Below are 26,725 nucleotides of genomic sequence, written 5' to 3' on the forward strand. Positions count from 1 at the left end.
GGTGTTACCTCTGTAATTAGGAAGGTCTTCAGGTCAATTCTTTGAAACATTTAAAATATGCTGCAGCAGGCACCAATAAGCACAGAGAAGAAGGAAAGGTGCAGAAAAGAGGACAGCTATATACAAGAAAATGAGAAAAGAAACACAAAAGTAGAGTAGTTAGTGGAAAGCAAAGCTCTGAGAAATCTGATAAATAAAAGAGGAGCCAAGAAAAGAAGGGTACCGAAAGTGTTATTAGTGAATAAATAGTTATACCATATGGGATATTACAATTGTTTTCTACCCTCTTGAGGACATGTCCATTTTTTTCTTTTTTGTTTTATCTTTTCAGCTTTCAAAAAATCATAACTTTATTTTGTCTATTGCCCCACGTTTTTTTTGTGTGGGATAGGCGGTAGTTTCTATTAGTACCATTTTGGGGTACCCACAACTTTTTGATCACCTTGTATGACATTTTTTCCTGGAGACTGAACAATAAAAGCATAATTCTGGCGTTGTGTATTTGTTTTCTTATAGCATTTAAGATGAATAATGAGTTATTTTAATTGATCGGACTTTTATGGAGAGTGACACCAAATTTTTCCTGCTATTTTGATTTTTCAATGTTAAAAATAGGAAAAGCGATTTTTTTAATATTTTGAATTTTTGTAATAATTAAAGCATCTTTATTTTACTTATATTTCTCTTTTTTTTAGTACTCATAAGGGACTTCAGCTTGCGATCGTTTAATCGCTTATATAATGCACTGCAAAACTTCAATGTTGCAGTATATCGTATTTTCACAGGCATTCTATTAAGCCCTGCCACAAAGAGGGCTAAATAGGCAAGCACTTATGTCAACTCTCGGGACACTCTTAAGGCTCCAAAAAAGAGTTGCTGTGATTTTGGCACAGGCGAGCCACTTGGGTGACAAGAGGGAGCACTCACTCTCTGTTGAGCCATTTAAATGCCACTGTCTGAATTGACAAAGGCATATAAATGGTTAACAGCCAGGATTGGAGTTATTTCTGATTCTGCTCACTGTGTTTGAGTGTCAACTATGTCTGGGTGTCAACTGCCAAAGAGAGCCAACACGCTGTGTACAGAGTGGGCTCAGCTCCAGAGCCTGTGCCATACAAAGCAAGCCCAATTCGAAAGTACAGATGTCACCAAGAGGTTAAAGGAACATACTAGGAAAACGCTGATATACTGTATTATGTATAATGCAGGACCTATGGTGTGGTGCGTGAGAAATTCAAAGAGCACCAAAGATAATATTCATGCAAAGTCCCTTGATGCATTGCACTAGGCATAACACTACATAAAAGCTTTCCCTGGGTGTTCCTTTAACCCTTTCCAATCCACTGTCTGAGTCTGAAGACATTCTGATTGAAGGCTGTACAGCCCCGATGTCGGAAGACGTCCGGCAGGGTATTCTTACTGTATATTACTGGCTGCCCTGTTGTCGGGGGCCTTTCTAGCATGTCCCATACCACAGTACTGGCTCTAGCCAGCAGACAGCGCCATTGTATAATGGCAGAAAGAGAAAGCCCCCTAGGAAACCCTGAATCCAAAATTGGATTGCAAAGGGTTAAGCATCAGAAAAGCTTACAGGGACAAATACAGAAAGTTAGACTTACAATAAACTATTTTACTAGGAAAATCCTTTCCATATTAGTCATGATATTTATACACAACATCTTCAAAATTACATAACTGGGTTATAGGGTAAACACAATTTAAAAAATTCTATATTTATTTTTGTATACTTTTTCTAAGAACATACTGGACATAGGCTACCGTTTCTAGTTTTCTTTGCAGAGATGTGAGAAACAAAAATAATTTCCATGGAGCTATACACTATCCTAATGCCACAATACAGACTCTTATGCTAATCTACATTTAGTTTGTACATCATACAACCGAAACACAGACACTAAAATGATGTCTGTCCAAAAGCAACCTAAGGTAATGCATACAGTCTTAAATGTTCTGTCTCCATAAACTAATGCACAGACTTGTGCCAATATTTCTTACAAATTTGATAAGCAAGATGGAACAGTTAAAGAGTCATGTAAGTATAATATGGTTTACATGATATAGTGCCAGCAGAGTGCCTATAATAATACTTACCTCGTTCACACTGGGGTCCGGTAAAGCCATATGTGCAGGCACATCGATTTGGAGCCACACATCGTCCGCCATTTAGACATCCATGTTCACAGACAGCTGCAAGTTAGAACCACAAAGAGTTATATCTTTGTATTTATAAATAAAGCTTTTTATTTTTGTATCTATAACTGCGCTCTACCACCATGTTCTGAGACACATAACTTTTCCACTTCTCCATCGATGGAACTATATGATGACTACTTTTTAGCATCCCGAGTTGCAGTTTTCATTGGTACTGTCATGTGGCACACACAACTTTATGATCACTTTTTATTCTGTTTTTTGAAAGGTGGGTGTGACCAAAAACACAATCCTGGCATTTTGTAATTTTTTTCTTACTGCATTCACCGTGTGAGATAAATAATGTAATATTTTGATAGTACAGACTTTTGTGATCATACTAATTATTATATTTTTCATTGTTAAGATATTTTTGTGAAAAATGGGGTTTTTTTTGAACGTTTTATATTTTTTTATTTTACTTCTATGTATTTTTTGTTAGTCCCACTAAGGCTAGTTCCACGCGGAGTGATCACAATTTTGCTGCAAAGAAAATAGCGGCAAAATCACGTCTTTGCTCCCACGATTTTTGAGCGTCAGCATGCGTTGCGATGCGATAAAAAGGAGGCTCCTTAGAGACATATGGAAGGCTAAAAAAAAAATAAATAAAAAAAAAAAATCGCACATCACAGAAAGATAGAGCATGCCGCAATTTTTTGTTATCTCAACATCGCATCAGTGAAAACATCGCAGATTGTAAGGAAACCATTGTAAATTATTAGTTTCATAAATCAGCTTTTTTACTGACTCTCGCATTTTATCGCCCATGTGGGACTACCCTAAGGGAATTAAACACGTGATCATTCATACAATATACTGCAAAACTTTTGTATTGCAGTATATTTGTACTTTTTAATGTTAGCCTATTAATCCCTGGCCTATTTGTAAAAATGTTTTTTTATTAGGTATATTGGTAGTACGAGCACAAGGAACAAAACAGTTGTCCAGAAGTCACTCAAGCATAAAAGAACAGTAGCAGACACATGGATTGTCTAAATATAAATCCTCACAGCAAATATAAGAAATTAAAATCCACTCTCCGTGTATGTCGAAAGAACATAAATATCTGTCTGTAAGAGAGATAAGAGGGACCTCTGGCGAAGAAAAAGGAAGAAGAGAGAAGGATCGTGGACAAAAAAGTGGGGGAATGGGAAATGGGGAGGGCAGGAAGAACAGGAAAAAGGAAGAGTGAAAACAGGAAGGGGGAAAAAGTCTCCTACCACAATACCCTCCCAATGAAATCATGAGTCACTGAACTGATCAAGCCTAGGTCCTTATGAAAGTAGAAAATTCTTGAGAGTCCTTAAAGGAAAGCCAATCCTGCCATATCTGGTAAGACAGATCTATTTCATCTATGTCCTCAGCAACTAAGAGTTCCATATGGCAAAGGAAATCCAGCTCCAAAACCCACTACCTGTCCGAGCGCCAGTGTCTGGGGATGACTGTTCTCATAGCAGTAAGAAGGTGCTTCAGTAAACCCCTTTTTATTGAGCAGAAAGTGCCTGGTATCATAGATAATGAAGCAATCTAAGGAGAGCCAACAAGCGTCTGTCAAGAGATATGAGAAAAAATAGAGTGTATCCATGGACAGGACCACCAGATATGGAGCAAAGAAGCAACGGCATTACTGCAATGCCAGCAAGTGGATACATTTTAAGAAGATCGGATGGGCAATGGTACCATCTACTGAGAACTTTATACTTCTTCTCTTGTGCCCTGCATGCCATAGGCAATTTATGAATACGCAAGAATGTTTTGGTAAATTGCTCTAATGAAAACTGATTCCTGGACTTATGAACCAGGAAGGAGCCTTGTCTGAGGCCAATCTCAGAGCTCTATACAACTGAGAAATATATTGAATAGGATAGAAAGAAGAAGAAACTTCATCTGGGTGAGCATAGCAGACAACAATAACAATGGGCAGACTGAAGAGAGAAAGGAACGTAGTTGGAAATATGACGACAACGACATGGAACTCCCGGGGTAAGAGTCTTGAACTTCAGAAGGAGGGGGGAGCAAGGAGGAATCAGTTAAGGTGTTACGTAATGAAACCAGAAACTGATGGATGCCTACGTCTGGGGAAAAAGCTGGGTTGTTGAATAAATGAGTGAACGAGACTAGAGAACGAGAGATTCCCAGCTTGTAAAGAGTCCTTTCACATGTAGTCAGGAGGTACAGAGTGAAAAGAAAGAGATGCTTTGTCGAGACGTAATGGTTTGTCTACCGAAGGCAAAGAGTGGAGCGCTAATGGAGAAAGAGAAGACTCGAGATCTACCAATTGCTTCCAACTGGCACCATAAGGCCTTAGTCACACAGGCGCATCGGCACCCGTACACCGGCGCCGATGCGCCCGTCTGACTGTCAGTGAGAAGACGGACGTACCTGCAGACGGCCGTCTCTCTGAAGCGCTGGAGGAAAGAACACATGACCGGCAATGGAGCCGGTCACATGTTCTTTCCTCCAGCGCTGCAGAGAGACGGCCGTCTGCAGGTACGTCCGTCTTCTCACTGACAGTCAGACGGGCGCATCGGCGCCGGTGTACGGGTGCCGATGCGCCCGTGTGACTAAGGCCTTAAACCAGTCTACTAGGCATGTAAGGATGGAGGCTTGGTGATAGAGCTGTAAATCCGGGAAGTCTGTGCTTCCATTCAGCTTGCCTCTAAACAGAAACTTACAACCAAGTCGCAGCTTGATTGTTCCCCAGACAAAACTATAAATGGCTCCCGAGAGCAGTTGGAAGAAAGAGGCAGGCAAGGTTATTGTTCATGCTTAGAATAAATAAAGGAACTTTGACAAGATATCAATTTTTGATAACATTTATCCTGTCAAACCAAAAGGATCCAGCCCGATTATACAAGTGCAAGTCCGTGATAGTAAGAGAAAGGAGAGGTTTGAAGTTAACTCTATAGAGCTGAGAAAGATCAGATGGCACCTGAATAGCAAGGTATTTAATAGAATCAGAGCGACAATCTAAAGGGAAAGACTTAATAGAGACCAGGGAGTTTGCCAGGGAGATAGTTAGGATTTCAGTATTAAATAAATTGTCTTTAAAGTGACAAAGCCATATTTTGTGAATTCACCCATAATGAAAGGAAGGGAAACCCTGGGATTAGAGACGTACAATAGTAAATTGTGAGCATAAAGGGCAGCATTATACTCTCTATTGTCCATCACGAACCCCTTGTTATCAGGAGTATTGCAATTACTAAATACTTCATAACCAGGGTGTATAACAAGGCAGAAAGGGTGCAATCTTGCCTGGTACCATTTGAAACTGAAAAAGAGAGCAAAATGATCCAATTTGTACAAACCTTTGCAGTGGGGCAGATATATAGAGCTATGATTTTATTCAACAAGGAGGAACCCAGACCAATTTGAGACATGCTATTATGCAAAAAGAACCAGTGGACCCGGTCGAATGCCTTTTCTGGGTCTACTGTAAGAATATAGGCTAGTATTTTCAGGGAGTGAGCTCTGGAGATTCTCTGCTGGGGACAAATCCAACATGATGAATCAGGTTCGAGAAATAGGGTGCCAAGTAGTGATGAGCGAGCATACTCGCTAAGGGCAATTGCTCGAGCGAGCATTGCCCTTAGGGAGTCCCTGCCCGCTCAGGAGAATAGGTTCGGCTGCCGGCGGCGGGCAGGGAGCGGCGGGGGAGAGCGGGGAGGAACGGAGGGGAGATCTCTCTCTCCCCCCCTGCTCACTGCTGCAACTCACCTGTCACCCGCGCCGGCAGCCGAACCTTTTCTCTCGAGCGGGCAGGTACTCGCTAAGGGCAATGCTCGCTCTAGCAATTGCCCTTAGCGAGTATGCTTGCTCATCTCTAGTGCCAAGCTAAAATTGTGGCAAATACTTTTACATACACAAGCATATGACAGGTGCATTTATGCGACTGTAATACATATGAGTGTCCCAGATTGAGCATGGGTCTCATGACGCCATGGCTAATGCCTTAGATGCTACAATAATCATTGATTGCGGCATCTAAGCCAATAATGGTGATGATCAGAGTAAGCACTGATTGTGGCCATTGCCAGAGGATGTCAGCTATTCAACACAGCGTGCACACACTGTGTATGAAGTGCACGGTCTGTATTTTCAACGTGATGCATTCTCTTCAAAGGTGTAAAATACTTCAGTGCATATAAAATGGTTTATTATACATATTATATTAAAGGGGTTGTCCAGTTGTAATATCCTAGACAACCCCTTTGTCCAGGGTATTATATTGTCACCAATAGTAGACAGGAGGGTGTCCGCTACCCAGGATCCCCGCTGATCACCTGTTCACTGGGCCAATGTGCTCATGTACTAAGCTGATTTCTGCAGGAAGCAGACAGCTTCACTGACCACTGCAGTGGCAAGATTTAATATTACAGGCAAAATCTCATTCACATCGATGGGAACTTTGCCAGTAATAACAGAGCTGTCTATTCCTGCAGAAATCAGCTCAGTGCATAAAAGCGCTGGCCCGGTTAATAGCTGATCGGCGGGGATTGTGGGTGGCAGAGCCTCGCTGATCAACTATTGATAACCTATCCTGAGGATAGGTCTTCAGGATTTTTACAACTGGACAACCTTTAATATGTTATTGCTGTACACAAATAAATGTTAAAATGTGATAGTGTGCAATTCAGACCATAAATGGTAATTCACCTGCACTTTACATGGTGACCCTTAATATAAGGTTTATTGCTGAATTATGCTGTGGCTGGAACTGCCAAAAGAGTATTGTGGTGAATTAATTAAATGGGCACCATGTTTACAACAAACTTAAGCTTATGGGATAGCCAATGTGATAAGTAGCAAAAAGAGATAGTCACTTTAGTTAACTAAACTGATGTTTTTGTGCTGAAAAGAGAGGAAAACTGGTGAAAAATACAGGATACAATTTATTGCACTGGCCAGAAATATCGTTATTCCGCATGAACACATATTACAGCTTTTTCTGAAAAGTCATCGGAAAAGTGAAGAATGCTCTAAGTATTTACCAAAAAAATAAGTACTTACGCTGGCCACAGTGTGTTCCGGTATAACCCTTCTGACACATACAGTGGTCATCGCTGCAGGTGCCACCGTTCATACATCGGACGTTACATTGCTGAACTGAAATTAAAATTGTGGAGAAGTTTTACAACACAATAATAAAAAGGTAAATAGTAACTACAAAACTAAACCATAAATTATTAAAAAAGGCATATCTCCAAAATTTGATAATTATTAATATCCAAACTAAAGTCTGAATGTAGTGTTCAATAAAAGACAATTTTATTCAAGACTTACTTCTATACTGACAGAAAACCTTATAACTTCCATCCGTGATACGTGCAGTAAAGTTCAATATTTCACAATCATACTCCACAAGTGTGTCATAACTCCTATGAAATGGCTTTCCCTATATATACTTAAAGTGATCCAAGTAAAACATGCTGTTATGTCCCATACATGTTATGTATAATCAAGGCTGCCATTTGTTTTATATAGGCCCCTATATTCCAGTGGTCAGGGCACCTTAAGGCTTATTCACACATCCGTATATTTTGCCCCTCTGTGTTTGTAGCGGGCTGCACATGGACAGTACACTGACCCAATAACTTTAATAGGCATTTTACACACGTGTTTTTTCTCACATACCATTGCACAGTCCATGTACAAAAAAAAATTGCAGCATGTCCTATTCTTGCCTATATTACAGGCGAGAGCAGGACATGCAGTGTCTATTGCCGCGAGACTCGGAGAGCACATGGACCTGTGTTCAGGTGCTGTCCGGTACCAGTGGCACCAAGAATTTCAGGCACAACTCACAAAAGGAAGTGTGAACTAGCTCTTAGGCTTTCTTATTCTTCTCCTATCTTCCATCATGTACCCTGCTGCGTATATTTCATGTCAGATGGAATATGGGAGTAGAGTTTTGCAATACGTGGAGTGGAAAATAAAAGGGATACTTAGGGGCATAGCTATAGGCGGTACAGAGGTACCAGTTGCACACAGGCTTTAGGGCCACCTTAAAGAAAGGGTCCTATTCAATAGATCAGTGAATAGTAGGCTTCTGATGGCAGTTCACAAGAGTGTAGGTCGTTTTTAGATTAATTTCCCTTTGCTACCCTACATTAGTGCCCTATTCAGCTTAGTGAAAAAATGAGAGGAGCTAGAAGATCATCATTGGTTTAGTGGGTGGGATTTAGTATTCATAAGCTGTGTGTGGGAGGATACAGAGTGAACAGCCCAGGGCATTATGGGAGATGTAGTAGAGAAACACAGGAGGACTGTGAACAAGAAGTGCTAATGTATACAATAACAATTCACAGTGGGTGCTGCAGAATGAGGAGAGCAGAAGAAGCAGAGGAAAGGTAATGGATAGATTTACTATAGCACTATGAGATAATTTATGACTATTTTGGAACTTGACTTCGGTCTTGGAATACCCCTTTAACTAAAATGATAATGGATATATCTGTACTATTTTTCCAGTAAGCGTCAACTTGTAGTCTTATTTATCGTCTTTTGCATTTATATCTTCTACTTGAACTTGTTGGCTAACTACACAAAATAACCCCTCCAATTTTCTGCTCTAACTCTGAATAATGTAGGATTTACATAACATAATCAGTTAGAAAAGGATTGCCAGGTCATTTCATAAACAATTGACCTCTTGAGCTACTCCCAGTTTGGAGCTGGACCTTGGTGTGCAGGCTCCTTCCAGTGTGGAACTAGAAACCAGAACACCCCTGATAAGACCCAGAAGGATGATACAGCTGTCTGTGTTGGATACACTAAATGGATTTTCCTCTTAAACCATAAAGAGTTTCTTTTATTTTCTGATAGTAAGAAAAAGATAAACTGCTTATTCATAATGAATACATATGAATGTCCATCGTCAGGCATTCCACAATGCTCTTTTAATATAGTGACTAGCATTGAGCGAACATACTCTGCCAAGCTTGATGCTCGTTCGAGTATTAGCATACTCGATGGTGCTTGTTACTCGAACGGGCATCAAGCCGCGTTCGACCCACCCCAGTTTTTGGCTCCTCCCCGCTGTGACGTGCCTGTTTTGGCCCCTCTACGCCGCAGCGCGCGTCAATGGCAAATTTTTTGTCAGGCAGGCAGGAGAGAGAGAGAGAACGAGCGAAGAAAAAAAAAAGCTCGAGACCCGGCGTCCCACATACAAAAATGCTCGAGTCTCCCATTGTAGTCAATAGGGTTCGTTACTCGAGTAGAGCTCTCAAATTTTACGAAAAGCTCGACTCGAATAACGTGGACCCGAGCATTTGGGTGCTCGCTCCTCTCTAATAGTGACATCAGCTTGAGCAAAGGTAAACAAATCATTAATACTTAAGGCCACAGGTAAAAAAATGTTACAGAAAACAATTATCCCAGAATAGATGGCAAAAGTATGAAATTCTGTACTCTCTATCATAACTAATACTTCAGCTGGACTTGGACTTTCTTCACACCATTAGTCTTTTGCTATCTTGACCTGAACTTGTGGTAATTTCGGGTGTTAGGAATAGGGAATGACAGTTCTGGGATCTGCACAGGGGAGAATTGACCGGGTAGCGGTCACTGCTCATCTCCTATGTTTTTGCCCTGAACTTCTTTGGTGTGGTTCCCCATGATGGCAATCGATAGCACAGAGGATTCAGCCTTCAAAACTAAACACAGCTCACCCTCTTACACGCATCCACTTTACACCACATATGTTTCTGGAATTGTCTGCAGTGCACCTACTACTATTTTAATTGCCTATTTTTGAGGCCCCGACTTGGGGACACAACTGGGGAAGTACATACCTCAGTAAAGGGGATAGGGTGAAGAATAGCAAGGTTTAAATTCTGCACCTTAGTTCAGTCCTTGCCAAACTGGTTGTAGCATGGACCTTGTTTTATCTGGGTGAGTTCCGTAAAACACAGCTATATTATATGGATTACTACTGCAAAGTGCTGCATGCATTTTACTTAGCCAAAACCAAGATTAGATCCATAACAAGTGAGAAGTATGAGACATTCCAGCACACCCCTGCTATCTATTCCCAGTTGCAGGCTTCCAAAAATGATCAGACATTTTTATTGCTAATACCATAAAATGCCCCCAAACTCCCAAGAAAGATAGCTATAGAACCACAACGCATTGTTAAAATAATGATATACAGTGTCTTATGTCAAGGGAAGAAAGTCACATGGTGATGTGATTTCATGACAGCACTTAAGGCAAAACTTAGTTAACCTTATACGTTGAAAACTTCACTAATGCAGGCAATCAGAATAACTGTACTTTAACCTATGTACAATGTTACCTTCCACATCTATTAAACATGTCTAGAGTGAGTGAACCAGACATTTTACACATTCTTATGGTTTGTCAGGGAATTAATTGTTGAACTTTTGTGGTATTAAAAGTTTGGTTAGTCTGTTTGGCTGTATCCACCCCAGACCTGTTCAATGCCAGAAACATTAAATTATACCTATAAATATGAATTATTGAGTATAATGGTATGAATAGCCAAGGGGGAAATCACAGCTAGTAACTGATAGTAGTAGAGATATTTATTGGGCCTAAAACAGGGAAGGATCAGAATGCTTAGTACTTATTCCAGCGCCGTTTTCCTGTTCCCTAAGCCCCAACCTCTGGTAAAATACACGTTACTAACAATATAAGTGGATATTACAGAGAAGGATTCAACTTAATGTCTACCTACTGTTATATCAGCATAATATGTACCATAGGTTTCCTAGTACAATGAATAAGGCAGTGTCTATTTGTTTAGTATGGAGCACAGTTTCAATACTGCATATGAGGCCGCCTGCAGACGGGCGGAAATTCCGCGGCGGGATTTCCCGCGGAATTTCTGCCCCTGGAAGCTGCCATAGGATTGCGTTAACAAACGCAATCCTATGCAGACGGCTGCAATTTGACCGTGCAAGATTTCGCGGCATGTTCAGAGCCCCGCACAGAAATGTCACCCACTGGCCGCCGGCTCCGCTCTGCGCATGCGCCGGCTGCCCGGCAGCCGACACATGAAAGAGCCGGGGCCGCGGGAGCAGGCGAGTGTCACACTGCTCTCTGCAGACGCTCGGGTCAGGTCCCGCTGCGGGAATTCTCGCAGCAGGATCCGACCCAGCCGTCTGCAGGCGGCCTTAATTGTCTATTAGAAAACATGCAAAAAAAATTTTTTTCAATTTTTATTGCATAGAAATGAAGAAATTCAACAACTTCGTAAAAAGTCTGATTAAAAATCTGCTACCATTTTGATTTACAGCTTCGATGCAGACCACATGGGTCACCATTATTAGAGACATTGAACAATTCCTGTCTAGTCTGATCTTGCAATCATACTCCTTCTTGCTAATATACATTCAGTAGATCAGTAAGAAGAAATGAGAAGTTGCGCCACATCAGATGTATATACACTGAATATATACCAAAATGTACTGAGTCCCTCCAAAGCTGTAAGATCATATACTGAGTTGGGCTTATTAAAGGCATAACATGAAGTCAACAGGAGTGTCCCCTAGAATTATGTCCTTTATGGCAGTCTAGCTAATAGGGATATGTCATGAGTTTTGATTGGTAGACTATAGCATATTGGTAGTGAACGTTGCTGACCCCGTGAAAGGGTGACCTTTTGTAAAATAAGCAATACCATTAAAAGGATTAGTAAATCGGAGCTTTAGTTTCGTGGCAATCTTTTACAGCTTGAAAGCAGATGAGAACATAGTATATATTTATGTCAGATTTGCTAAATGAAATCAACATGCTATAAATTTTTAAGACAACAAAATAAAAATTGTCACTGCTTGTTATGACTTTGGTCTAAAACATGACTAATGTGCATGTTTCAGCCCTGGTCGGCTAACGTCAACATTCTAGACTTGGAACTTAGATAATGGAGTATATAAAAGATATTCATTACAGACAACTGAAAATATTGCTTATGTGAAATTAAAAAAAATAAATCATATGATATGAAAGCAATTCTTGTTTTATTGCGTTCCAGCTGAAGAGTCAAAAGCCAACTTTAGGAACTCTCTTGTTTGTGTAAATATTGTGTCTTTGTTATTCAAGCCTGTTAGGATGTGGATGGAGGCTGGGATCCACACAATGTGCCCACAACAACTTCATTGGAACCTTTGAATGGTACAGTAAGGCCTCCTTCCCACGAACGGATTTACGCCGCGTAAATTCGCGGCAAAAATCCGCTGCGTTGCCCCCTGCTATTAGGTTCTATTGAACCTAATAGCACAATGCTCATGATGCGGAATTCCACCGCGGAATTTCGCACCGTGAAATCTCCGTCCTCACCCGCAGCATGCTCTATTTGCCGCGGGTGTACGTGCTGACGGCTTCCATTGCAGTCAATGGAAGCCGTCCGTTCACGCTATCTCCCGCTCTCTACAGCGGAAGATAGCGTGAAAATGCTTCCCCGCCTACCGCCGCCGCGTCGTATGACGCGGCCGCTGCGTCACGTGACACGGCCGGCCCCGTCATGTGACGCGGTGGGCGTGTCACATGATGCGACGGCGGTGGGCGGGGAAGCGTCTTCACGCTATCTTCCGCTGGTAAGTATGGGGTCTCTGGGGGGCGCCGTGACGGGCTTCACTGGGGAATATTCCGCGGCGGAGCCCGTCACGCTCGTGTGAAGCCGGCCTTAATGGAAGAAAAGGTGCTGCAGACATTGGGTCCTTAAAGGGGTTAACCAGGTAAGAAAACTTTTTTAAATAAGCTGAGAGTAATGGCAAAACATAAAAGAAGCCATGCTCACCTCACCCGATCCCCGCCGCTCTCATTTGACCAACTCCTGGTTCTCCACTTCCCATTACAGTGATGATGACATTGACACCAAGGATATGCAATTGCTGGCTTACATTGGCAATTGATTAGTTGTTACATTTACCTACCGCGTTTCCCCGAAAATAAAACAGCGTCTTATATTAATTTTTGTTCAAAAAGGATTAACTTTTTTACATGTATAGCTGCCTGGACAATATTTAAATTGACTTTTTAATTAACCGTTAGCAGGGCTTAATTTTGGAGTAGGGCTTATATTTCAAGCATCCTCAAAAAGCCTGAAAAATCATTCTGCATCCTCAAAAATTCTGGAAAATCATGCTATGTCTTATTTTCAGGGTATGTCTTATTTTTAGGGAAAGAGGGTATGTTGGGATATGATTGTGGCTGCCAAAGGAAGAGGAGGTCTCTGGGGGATCGGGCCCCAACTGAACGGGAATGATTGGGAGTGGGAGAAATGAGTAAGTTATTGTTTTTGTTTTGCCCTCACTCTAAGTTACGGTAATTTTAAAGTCCTGGCTAGATAACCCGTTTAACTTCAGTCCTTGATAAAACAGCACAACAATGTTATTAGAATTAGGATGTGCTCATAAAGTTATATGTGTAGGAACATATCTTGTAAACATAAAGGGGGATTTTAATCTGACCACTGGATATATTTTGGATTGGAAAATACCTGCTACGCATGTTCACAGTTGTCTTCACTATTAACACTTCATTCTTATTTTAAGTTGTTTTTTTAAATTTCTGTAAAAATTGCAGTGAATCCACTACACTTCACTGTGCTATGCCATGAACAGGTGCCCAAACTATCAACTGCCCTGAAGAGAGGGTAAGTACTCCATGTGTTGTAGGCACTCTACATTAGGAGAATTGATGATGCTTGTTACTTTACACCCTCCTCTTACCCCTCCCCTTAATCCACTAGTTAAAACATCAATAATACACACCAAGGAATGAAGAAAATAGAACAGAAAGTCTTCGTATTTGGAATATGATAAATTATGTGAGTCACAAAGCATTAAAGTGAATGTCTATCCTCGAACACAGTTTTGTTTTTCAGTTGATTATCTTTAGGAGGGTTGGTTCTAAACTGTATAAGAAAACTGTATACAAAAAGGTTTAAAAAGGAGTTGTCCCAAGAAGATAGCCCATGTTCATACACCCTATTAGAGCATATACACGTCATAGAAATGTCCTCGCCACGGAATCCCCCTTCTATGAGCCAGGATATAGAACTGCCCTGTAAGAATTGTTCCCGTGGACTGTATTACAAAGATGGCCATTAATCAGCTGACCACATTTTGAAAAGGGCCATTTCTGATGGGGCAACCTCTTTAACTTATCTCCAGTGGTGGCTGAAGGCAGTCAGAACAATGTCTTTTAATTCTATGTCTATGTAGGGAATTTGAAGCTTTGTATGAAAAAAATCTGAGCAAAAACAAGCTACATTAACAAATAAATCAACTGTGAATTTTGTAACTAAAAATGGCATGATGTAAAAAAGTGGCCATTGACAGATAAGTACCACTTGCCCTGTTGTATAAGTGTATCTAAATAGTATGTGTTGTATCAGAGAAATTAATGAAACAGTTTTAGAACTTTACACCATCAAGGAAGATACTTGGCTTTCAAGTCAGAGGTTATCTGTTATGGAGTATTTATGGGGTACACGATATAAGGATTAAAATTTGCTATGAGGAGAAGATATAAACCATGTATATCTTTATGCCCTTTTTCATAGGCAATGAGCACAGCTAAATTCCACTCTAATTTTAGTAAGTGTATTATGCCTTGTGTATTCACCCCCCAGGTCATTTTTTGTTTTGTTTCATTACAACTTGGAATTAAAATGGATTTTAATTTAGATTTTACCCAATAAACCGGAACAAATAATCCAAGTTGTTACAATGGAATAAAATAATTTGCTTAAAATAAATAAATATTGAAAAGTTGTGAGTGTGCATGTATTCACCCGCTTTGCCATGAAACCGCTAAATATGTTCTGGTCCAAGCAATTAACTTCAGAATTGTCATAATTAATTGCATACGGTCATGCTGTATGCAGTCAAAGTGTCACATGATGTCAGTAGAAGTACACCTATCCTGAAAGGCCCCTGAATTTACAATGCCATTAAGCAAGCAACATAAAGACCAAAGTGCTCTCCAAACATGACAGGGACAAAGCTGTGGAGAACCATAGATTAGGGTTGGGTTATAAACAAACAAAAAAAAACAACAACTTTGAACCATGTCAGAGAACACCATTAAATTCATTATAATACAATAGAAAGAATATGGCAAAACTACAAATTACTACAAATGTGTGTAATAAACCTATCACCCCAAGAACACTATTTCAAAGAAGTACGGTGGTTGGAGCTTCATGATACAGGGATGCTTTTCATCTGCAGGGACTTAAAAACTGATCAGTACTGAAGGAAAAATAGATGGCAGTAAATACAGGGATATTCTTCAGGAACATTTGTTCCAGTCTGCTGAAGATTTGAGAATAGGATGGAGGTTTATATTCCAGCAGGACAAACATAGAAAACTGTGTGTGATGATGATTGCCAAGCAAAGACCGAGTGATAGCATCCCGGACAGACAACAAAGGAACAGGAAAGCCTGTAGGTATAAAAATAACACCCCTGGACTCAGCAGCCCCTGCCTCATGAGCCCATAGCAGTAGTTATGGCGCTCATATAACCTGACAAGTTCCCCAACAGGAAACATTTCAATGCCTTGGAATGGCCTAGTCCAAGCCCAGACATGAATCTAAGTAAGAATCTGGTGTAGACCAACACAACCAATCTAGGTTAAAGGAGTTGATGTAGTTTTGTTTCAAGTGTCTAGATGTGCTAAGCTAATGCAGACATACCCTAAGAGCTATCTCAGCTTCTATAGCCAACTATCTGGGTGCACGCTTCTGGACAGGAGGCTCCAGGGATTCACTCACTCACCTTGCCTGCTCCCAAACTACTTCACAGATTTCCAGGGCTTCTCTTGTGGCTCAGACCTTGGCCACCTCCCCATTTGGACTGTCTACTCATGCTTATTTGTGCTCTTCATCACTGTAACTACACAACAATCACTTGCACGCAACACCCCACCTCTTATACCTCACTTGGCAATAGCCTGTGGAGCAAAATGTGTCCTCCCAATTGTTCACTCATGCGCAGGTCCTGCCCAGCATGGTGACCCAAGCTGTAGTGTACATCCTCCAATGGTCAATGGGCCAAGGTTCAAAACAACACCCACACAGGACACCACAAAGACTGTTACAAACATACAACTACTCAGTTAAGCATAAACAATATATGCTACACTTTAGTCATCAGTTGCACAATACACAGTTGGACCACACTGTACCCCCCACAGCAACGTCTGATCTATCTTTGTGGCATTTATCCAATACTCTGTATGACATTTACATATGACACACAATGTCATTAAAGGCATTCCCCTTAAAGGGGTTGTCCCGCGAAAGCAAGTGGGGTTCAGCACTTCTGTATGGCCATATTAATGCATCGTGCATTAATTATGAGCCATACAGAAGTTATTCACTTACCTGTTCCGTTGCTAGCGTCCTCGTCTCCATGGAGCCGTCTAATTTCAGCGTCTAATCGCCCGATTAGACGCGATTGCGCAGTCCGGTCATCTCCCTTCTGAATGGGGCCGCTCGTGCCGGAGAGCTGCTCCTCGTAGCTCCGCCCCGTCACGTGTGCCGATTCCAGCCAATCAGGAGGCTGGAATCGGCAAAGGAACGCACAGAGCCCACGGTGCACCATGGGAGAAGACCTGCGGTCCACCGTGGGTGAAGATCCCGGCGGCCATCTTCGCAAGGTAAGTAAGAAGTCACCGGAGTGCGGGGATTCGGGTAAGTACTATCCGTTTTTTTTTTTTTAAACCCCTGCATCGGGTTTGTCTCGCGCCGAACGGGGGGGCTATTGAAAAAAAAAAACCCCGTTTCGGCGCGGGACAACCCCTTTAACTATACTGGTATCTCTTTTCCATTTTTGGGACAGGGAAACTGAAGTTATACGGAAACAAATGGCCCTATTTTTTCCCCATTGATTCCAGTTTGCTTTTATTCTGTTTGGTATTTGTTGTTTAAACTGAAGAGCGCAGTCTGCTGAGTTTATTTCCATTTAACTTCTGTTTTTCTGTATCTCAAAAGCGGAAAGGAGAAACAAAAAGCCCTAACAGAGTCCTAACGTGGATGACTGGATGTAAATGGGGGCTGTGACACTTTCCTAGCATACATCTCTACTGCATACATCTTTACACTATCTCCCCAGTTACACTAGTGCACATACAACAGTTGGGCAAATATTCTAGTAACTATAGCATTACCCCTTGTGATCCATAGTGATAGGGGCTAAAAGGGTTAATATATGTTGCTTAGCAAGCCATTTGAGAATTTTGTGTGTAAAAGAACTGATGACTGTTCTGAGGAACAAGCCTGTGGTTTCTTGTTGCCCAACCTGAGTGGAATCAGGAAGGTCACCAGAGCAGATGTTCCTTAGTCTGTCAAGAAATGGCTTAACCACAGAGAGTTATCAGTTCCTAAAAAGAATGTGCTTGTCTAAGTCATATGTGGAATCACAAGTTGCAGCCGCTTTAACCACAAGTCGCATCCTGCGAGGGCGATTGTCTATAAAACCAGACTACATGCAAATAATAAACAGAGTTCATTGCTTCAACCTATACTCTGTGTATCGGTCTATGCTTTGCCTCTCCGAGCGCTCGCACCTAGGTCAATTCGGAAACGGACAACATCACTGACCAGTCTGTTTGAGCAGACTAACCCCCGACAGTTCTTGGCGCCCAAACGTGGGGCGGGGCCTATCTTTACGGGACATCGCAACCAGTAGACTGAAACAAACTCCTGGCCCGTTGACGTGGACACTGGATCCTGAGACCCCAGACTAAAAACACCGGTGTAAAGGTAAGAGATTGTCTTACTATTGTACAGTCTGGATTCTTTAGATCTGTGTCTCTAACGGACTAGAGGTTAGTTGTTGCCTGTTTCAATATATTTTCTGCCCCGCCCATATTTTAGAGTGAATAAGGTTCATTTAACTGTCCTAGACGGAAGAACTCACTCATTGGGACTTAAAGAGTCATGTTGTCTGTATTGGAGATTGAAATAATTGTCATTACTATAGTCTCATTTCTGGCAGTCATATTGTTACTCTGGATCTGTTATAATATAACTAAGAGTTCCATCGAAGGAAATATCTGGTCTCCTCTAAATCCTCCCCAATAGTCTATGTGACTATAGTCAGATTTCCGTAAAACTATTCCAGGACTGAGGACTAAGTGTCCTTAAAGATAACTGTGTGAAATATAAGTCCTGTCTACTTAGTGAAGAATAGTGGGAAATTTTTACCTTTGTGGTTAAAAATGGGGTCTGAACAGTCTAAAAGTTACCAGACTCCCATCGAGATAATTAAAGAGAGGCAGGGGACAGACATATGCAGACAAGCATATAAAGTATACAAACGTATAGGCCTTAAGAAGGCGGGAACATTTAATTACGAATTCTGGTCTCAGTATCATGACAAAAATTCAAAAGAGATACGAGACGCAGGTCTAGGAGAAGGTATGACTGCCATTTTAAACTATTCAAAGAAGGCTCAAGATGAACATTGGGACTCCGAGTCTAGAGCCGAGGGCATTTTGGTTTACTGTCCACTATCGCGTCCACTAGTGGAACTCCCCATGGAAGCCCCTATATCACCAGTGGCCCCTCCATTGTCCCATAACAATCCCTTTAATTCTCCCCTGATGGAGAATCCAGTGTCACCTCCGGTACGTCCTCTGTATCCCACTTTACCTCCACTGCCGCCAACCTACCCACAGGCCACAGCCCAAATGGACGTACCCCCTTACAGCCCAGACCCCGGATCTGTAGTCACAGATCCAAATAGAGGGCCGGCTTGGGACTGTCCACGTTGTGGTCAACAGAATGCCTGTTTTAGAGAACTCTGTACGGTATGTGGGACTCCACGTCCCAGGGACCAGTGTAGACAACCGGTTCCCTTGTTCCCCGTTACAACCTCCACTACCCATTATAGAGAACCAAACAGACCGAGTCCACCATTGGGCACGGTCAGACAAGAGGGCACCGACGGACCATCATCTTCTAATGACAGACCCACGGACACAAATAGACCAACTCCCGGGTCTACAGTCACTACATAGCGACCCTGGAGCGCCACAGACCAGATGGCACTGTGTCAGCAACTGCCCGATCCCCAGACCGAGCCAGCAGCTTTCCATAGAAAGTTGGAAGTCATACAGAAAAACTACTCTGCCACTTGGACAGACATGGAATGTCTTATGAATGTAAAATGTCCTCTGGGCCTTTACAATAGTATTGCTCAATTTTGTGGTCTTGAAGAACGCCCAGATGACCCCCAGACATTACTTAGTGGTACTCAATATGTGGACAAGGTTAAGGCCTGGTTTAAGGATAAAGCCCAAGAGAGACGTACAGCCCTAACCCAGTGTAGACAGAACAAGGGCGAGTCTATTGAATGTTACTTTGGCCGTTTAGAGGAAGTAGGCAGAGATCTGGGTTTGTATGATTGTCCAAAGGCCATACGTAATGCTGCTTTTTGTGAAGCCTTTATGCAAGGAATAGATAAGCGCCTGTCCGACCGCGTTAAAGCATGTACCCCCGATTGGCGACAGGCCAAACCGCGTGATCTATATAAGAAAGCTGTAGGATTTGTCATGGACACAGAAGACCACGCAAAGGGTGTTATGGTTAAACATTACACCATGGAGGGGGACACAGTCCGACTTAAAGACCCCAGGCGGGAGACCCGTAAGTGTTATAACTGCGGGAAGACTGGACACTTGGCCCGTAATTGTCGGGCCCCTAAACGCCCCAGACAGAACATGTCAGACGAAAGGGGGCAACAGGGAAGTACGGCCAATACCACATCATCCCGCCCACAGGGAAACAACGGGTATACCAATTACCAATGAAGGTCTGGCACTCCTTCCCCCGTGTCCCTTATAGTTACTGACACATGTGGACCACAAATTTTTCAGCCTCTAAAAATCCAGGGGAAGGAGGTGCCCTTTTTAATTGACACAGGGGCCACTAAATCATGTGTCAGTACCTCACAAGTCAATGACCTTAGTATTCCCCTCTCAGACTCCATAGCCATAGCCATTGGAGTGTCCGGTGAACCAACACCCATGCGTGAGACCGAACCCATAGAAGTCTCCTTTCAAGGGTCACGAGTCCTCACTCGCTTCCTGGTGTCACCCGCTGGGGATTGCATCATGGGAACCGATGTGATGGGACCCCTGGGGTGCTGTATTCAGCTCCATCCTTCCGGTGAGGCTCATGTCAGTACCTCCGCGGCCGACCACCAGGTATTCTGTCTCATGGCAGCAGACTTGGTCACTCCGCCTCCTTCTTGTACTGTATATGTGTTGACCCCAGAAGATACACAGGTTCTCTCAGCAGTACCAGAGACCCTATGGGCAAAAGGGAAGACAGACTTGGGGCATCTCCACGTACCCCCAGTCATGGTGTATCTCAAAGATGGGGAAAAAGCCCCCATGATTCGCCAGTATCCCCTAGCCATGGCACAGGAAGATGCAATAGCCTCCACTATTACAGAGTTATGTGCCTTGAATGCTTTAAAACCTTGCGTCTCACCCGCTAACACGCCACTCTTCCCGGTTAAAAAGAAAGGCAAGAAAGGCGAACCTGATACCTACCGGATGGTTCACGATCTAAGAGAAATTAATAAGGTGACCATCCTAGAGACACCTCTGGTTCCCAATCCATACACCCTGTTGTCTACCATACCCTCCGGAACCTGTTGGTACACTCTGGTCGATCTTGCCAATGCATTCTTTTCTGTCCCCCTACACCCCGATTGCCAGTACCTGTTTGCCTTCACGTTCCGAGGAAAACAGTACTGCTGGACTGTCCTACCACAGGGGGCACAAAACAGCCCAAATCAATTCACCCGATGTATGATGCTTGTACTTGATGCATGGACGGTCCCACCGGGTGTGGCCCTGCTTCAGTATGTTGATGATCTCCTACTCTGTGCACCGGACAGACCTGCCTGCGTTGCGGCCTCACTCAGCCTCCTTTGTTTTCTTGCAGACAGCAGGTGTAAAGCCAGTAAAGACAAATTACAGTTTTGCAAATCTCATGTTGTGTTTCTTGGTCACTGCCTAGGTCCTGGTACAAAACACAACTTACGCCAGAACGTACCAAGGTGGTGGAGGACATGCCACTCCCCGCCTCCCATGCTCAGTTGCGGACATTTCTGGGGTTAGTTTCATATTGTCGGCCGTGGATTCGCTCTGCCTCCATGACCATGCAGCCTCTGTACGACTGCCTGAGTTCTAAGCCATTTGCTTTGACCCCGGAAGCCGAGTCAGCTTTCCATCAGCTGAAAATACAGATTACCAGTGCTCCGGCACTGGGTCTGCCAGACTATGATAAACCCTTCCAGATGTTCGTGACTGAGATGGCGGGACATGCTACTGCTGTCCTCACACAAGAGCATGGTGACAAAAAGCGCCCTGTAGCATACTACAGTGCACATCTTGATGCAGTAGCCAGGGGTTCACCCTCCTGTGTATGAGCAGTTCTGGCCGTACAAGCACTGCTTGAGAAAGCTTCTGAGGTGGTCCTAGACTACCCACTTGTGGTCCTCACGCCCCATGACGTACATGGAATTCTGACACAGGTGAGCCGTAGACATCTGTCTCTTGCTAGACAGATCAAAATGGAACTTGCAGTACACTCTTCATCCAATGTCTCATTTCAACGCTGCACAACTTTGAATCCGGCCACTTTACTGCCATTAGGTGACACTGATTCAAATGGGGGAGTAAGTACAGGGGACCAGCTTTTCGCGAATTCCCTGACTGATGAGGAGGAGGCCTTTGACGCAGACCAGCACGACTGTGCAGCACTCATGGAGCAGGAGACAGCTGGGTTCGCACATGTCACTGATAAACCTCTCCTAAACCCCCACCTTGAAATGTTTGTGGATGGATCACGATACCAGAATGAGATGGGCAGATTTGTGACTGGGTTTGCTGTAGTATCAATGAATGAAGTACTGATAGGCCGCGCCTTGCCCCCACATATGTCAGCACAAGAGGCAGAACTGTGCGCTCTGGCCGAGGCCTGTAAGCTCGCCCAAGGAGTAACCGCCAACATCTACACTGATTCCAGGTATGCGTTTGGGGTTGCGCATGACTATGGGCCGATTTGGCGCGCGCGGAGCTTCTTAACAGCTCAAGGCAGACCGATAAAGAATGGTGAGGCAGTAAGTAGTTTAATGTCAGCTATCATGCTCCCAGAGCAGGTGGCAATAGTGAAAGTCAAAGCACACACCCAGGGTGACTCCTTGGAAAGTAAGGGCAACGAGAAGGCAGACAGGGCCGCTAAGGCCGCAGCCCTACTGGACTGGAGGACACCAGTGTGCAAAGTTAAGACACGGTCCTGCCCAGCAGAGGAGGATCACGCGCCGCCAGTTACTGACCAGGCCCCCTCTGCTCCACCAGTGTTGGAGGCGGAACTATACCCCTCAGAGAGAGAGAAGGACCAATGGGTCAAGGCTGGGGCGATTAGGAAACAAGAAGGTTGGATGATGGGTGCGCGTATGTGTTTACCTGCGGCTGCCTATCCTAGTATGGCCCTTTTGGCTCATGGAAAGGTGCACGCCTCTCGCAATGCCATGGTAGCACTTGTGGAAAAGGTTTGGTACGCTCCGGGTTTTGACAGGATGGCAAAGGCATATGTCAAGGCATGTGAAATTTGTGCACTCCAGAACCCTGGGCAGGTCATTAAGACTCCCCGGAAGTGTGCTCCGCGACCCCTGTATCCATTTCAGCGTCTACAGATCGACTACATCCAGTTGCCCAGATCAGGAAGGTACGAGTATGTCCTAGTGTGCGTTGATCTGTTTTCTGGGTGGGCTGAGGCATACCCGGTTCCCAGAGCAACGGCACAGGCCACTGCCAAGAAACTTGTGTCAGAGTTGGTGTGCAGATTTGGGGTACCAGAAACCATAGAAAGCGACCGAGGTACTCACTTCACCGGTGAGGTAATGCAAGAAGTCATGTCAGCTTTAGGGGTGGAACAAGCCTTTCACACCCCCTATCATCCGCAGAGCTCCGGAAAAGTGGAAAGACTCAATGGCACCCTCAAATTTAAGATACAGAAAGCCATGGTTGAAACAGGAAAACCTTGGCCCGAATGCCTACCCCTGGCCCTCTACTCAGTACGGACCACGCCAAATAGGAAAACAGGACTGTCTCCTTATGAGATTCTCTTTGGCTCCATACCTAGGTTAGGGCTGTATCACCCACAAGCTCTATCCCTGGGACATGACAAAGTCACTTCCTTTGTGCAGGACTTATGCCAAAAACTAAAAATAACACACGACCTAGTTTTCTCTTCTATTCCAGATCCGGATAGCTTGGAAGGTTCCCACTCTCTGAATCCCGGAGATTGGGTGGTGGTAAAGAGACACGTCAGAAAGACTTTGGGGCCTCGCTTTGACGGACCATACCAGGTACTGTTAACCACTCCCACCTCGGTCAAGTTAGAGGGCAAACCCACTTGGATCCATGCCTCACACTGCAAGAAGGTTCCAACGCCTCAGCACCACGAGGGGGTGGAAAATAGGCCCAACCCAGGGTGGTGGAGGGGGATGGCAACCTGGACACCAGCACTAATAGTCTGGATAGGTGTATTATCTACCCTTTGTCTTCTTGGACTACTCTCTTTTCGGAACAACTCCTCACCAACTGTCAATGTGAGAAGAAGATGGACTAGTTGGGCGGAAGGACACCCCAACATGTGGGAATACCTCGCTCGTGATGTGTTGAATATCTCCCATATGTGTATGCCCAATTTAAAGAGTGGGGAATCCATCCTGCGTACTTGTCTCTTGTCAGTCCCCACTCCGACGACAGAACAAAAAAGGGTATACGGGCACCTGCTGGGTAACAATGAGAGTGAAGTGGAGGAAGGCGACATTCATGAATTTGTAGGACCATATGATTATTGTATGTATTGTGATGAACAGCCTGATACGAGATGGACTAACATGACTGCTTTTATGGTGAGAAATGTAACAGAAGCTGAGGTTTGCTATAAATTCACATGTAACCCGGACAAAATAGGCAGATGTAAACACAACACCATAAAAAACGCTTCATACATTGCGGAAACTCATATCCTGTGTAATAGGACTGACCGGCACTGTAAAAAACTCACCACTCAGATGTCATGCAACAAAACGCAGGAGACACCTAGCCACACCAAACACGTTAAACTCCCCTTAGGGTGGGTTCTGGCATGTGGCAATCTAACATATACATATATTCCAGCCAACCTGACCGGAGGTCCCTGCTCCCTAGCTAGACTGAGCATACTAATGTACCAAAAACCTAACAGCCCACAGCTGACCAAAAGACAAAAGAGGGAGGTAGAAGGACTGGATAGCAAATGTGAAGGACCACCCACTCTGCTTAGCTACACAGAACATACGGCACTGGCGGTCAGTATTGTGGGTGTTCCCGGGTTGGCACAATATAACGCAAGAGTAATCAATGGATTGGCATGCGATATGGTAAAGGGCCTGAATGCCACATCACAGGCCCTGGACCTTCTCCTACTAGACATACAAGGAGTCAGGAAAGCAGCTTTACAAAATAGAGCCACCATAGATTACCTGTTGCTCGGGGTAAACCACGGATGTGAGGAATTTGAGGGGATGTGTTGTTTCAATCTCATTGATCACTCAGAATCCATTCACCAAAGGATCAATACCTTGGGAAAAATAGCTACTAGCATAAAACAGGATAAAGACCAGGGATGGTTTAGTTTTCTTAACCCTGCAAATTGGTTTTCTGGTCTGGGAGGATGGTTCATGGGAATCCTACAAAGTATAGTACAGATAATTGTCATGCTGTTGTGTATATATATAGTAATCAAAGTCATAATCTCTTGTGTGGGCAAATGTACGGCAAAAGCCTTTTCAGCCCCTGTGTAGGCCGACCCTTGCTGGATGAAGGTTAGACATACTGTCCAGGGATCTGACTAGGCCGTCAGCGCCATCGGGCGATAGAACTGGACCCTGCGTGTGTCTTCCTGATTCCAAAATGGGGGAATGATAGGGGCTAAAAGGGTTAATATATGTTGCTTAGCAAGCCATTTGAGAATTTTATGTGTAAAAGAACTGATGACTGTTCTGAGGAACAAGCCTGTGGTTTCTTGTTGCCCAACCTGAGTGGAATCAGGAAGGTCACCAGAGCAGATGTTCCTTAGTCTGTCAAGAAATGGCTTAACCACAGAGAGTTATCAGTTCCTAAAAAGAATGTGCTTGTCTAAGTCATATGTGGAATCACAAGTTGCAGCCGGTTTAACCACAAGTCGCATCCTGCGAGGGCGATTGTCTATAAAACCAGACTACATGCAAGTAATAAACAGAGTTCATTGCTTCAACCTATACTCTGTGTATCGGTCTATGCTTTGCCTCTCCGAGCGCTCGCACCTAGGTCAATTCGGAAACGGACAACATCACTGACCAGTCTGTTTGAGCAGACTAACCCCCGACAGTTCCACCTATACAGGCAGTCGTTCACTTATGAATGGCTGCCTGTTTAATGTGAATGGAGACAGGTGGACCAAAACAATTCCCAGCCCCGCTCCACTTCCATTCCCTATCAATGCTCATTCCTATGTAAATGGGCAGGAACGATTATTACAGACATGCCTTGTCAGGCCTCTTTTGCATGGCAGATTGTTCCGTGTAAATGGGCTCTTAGGCTTCCCTCACACAGGTGCTTTTGTACAGCGTTTAGCGCTGCTTTTTCAGCACAGCGCCAAACGCTGTACAACGCTCCCATTCATTGCAATGGGGCTGCTCACACAAGGCTGAAAATGCCCTAGCTACATTGCCTGAGTCAAAAAAAAAATAGTTAATACTCATCTTGCAGGTGATGTGGCTGTCGTTGGTCGGCGCTCTAGGGACTTGTCAGCCTTCAGAGGAACTTTCGCTGGTAAAGGAGGTTCTAAATCCCCGCCCCCAGTGAGAGATTGCTGTGATTGGCTGAGTCGGCTGAGTGACAGCCGGCTGAACCAATCAGAGACCGTGCTGGATACGTCCAATCACAACCATTCAATGAATGAATGGCTGTGATTGGATGCATCCAGCACTGGCTCTGATTGGCTCAGCCAACTGTCACTCAGCCGACTCAGTTAATCACAGCAATCTGATGACTTCAAAGGTCCCGAGAGCAGCTTCACCTACTAGGTGAGTTTTGATTTATTTTTTATCAGCAGCCAAAATGCTGGCATAACGCACGCCGGGGCTGATGAAACCAGGCGGAATCTGCAGTAAAAGCAGTGTTGAAAAACGCTGTGTTTCTGCAAACGTCTGTGTGAGGGAGGCCTAAGTTACTCAACTTTTTATGCAGATTCTACCTACATATAAAGTATAAAATAAAGTTCACAGGTAGCTAACCCTTTGAAAAACAAATAAAAGGGGGAGATTGAAGAATCTCAGTTAAGTAGAGCTTACAAATTTTTAAACTGGTAAAAATACTTAAAGGGGTTGTCCCGAGGCAGCAAGTGGGTCTATACACTTCTGTATGGCCATAATAATGCACTTTGTAATATACATTGTGCATTAATTATGAGCCATACAGAAGT

At 43.7% G+C, this 26,725-nt stretch overlaps 1 protein-coding gene across 1 annotated transcript in view; it reads right to left on the reverse strand.

The window, feature by feature from the left end:
* Positions 1 to 26,725, reverse strand: part of FBN1 (fibrillin 1) — a 209,834-nt gene that overhangs the window by 151,269 nt on the left and 31,840 nt on the right. Inside the window, exons 5-6 of the mRNA XM_066592616.1 lie at positions 7,225 to 7,320; positions 2,113 to 2,208 (exon numbers count right to left, since the gene is read on the reverse strand). Of these exons, the coding sequence (XP_066448713.1) occupies positions 2,113 to 2,208; positions 7,225 to 7,320 (192 nt within the window). The remainder of the gene's footprint in view (positions 1 to 2,112; positions 2,209 to 7,224; positions 7,321 to 26,725) is intronic.

The sequence above is a fragment of the Eleutherodactylus coqui genome, chromosome 2 (genome assembly GCF_035609145.1).
Source record: "Eleutherodactylus coqui strain aEleCoq1 chromosome 2, aEleCoq1.hap1, whole genome shotgun sequence".
Classification (NCBI taxonomy): Eukaryota; Metazoa; Chordata; class Amphibia; order Anura; family Eleutherodactylidae; genus Eleutherodactylus; species Eleutherodactylus coqui.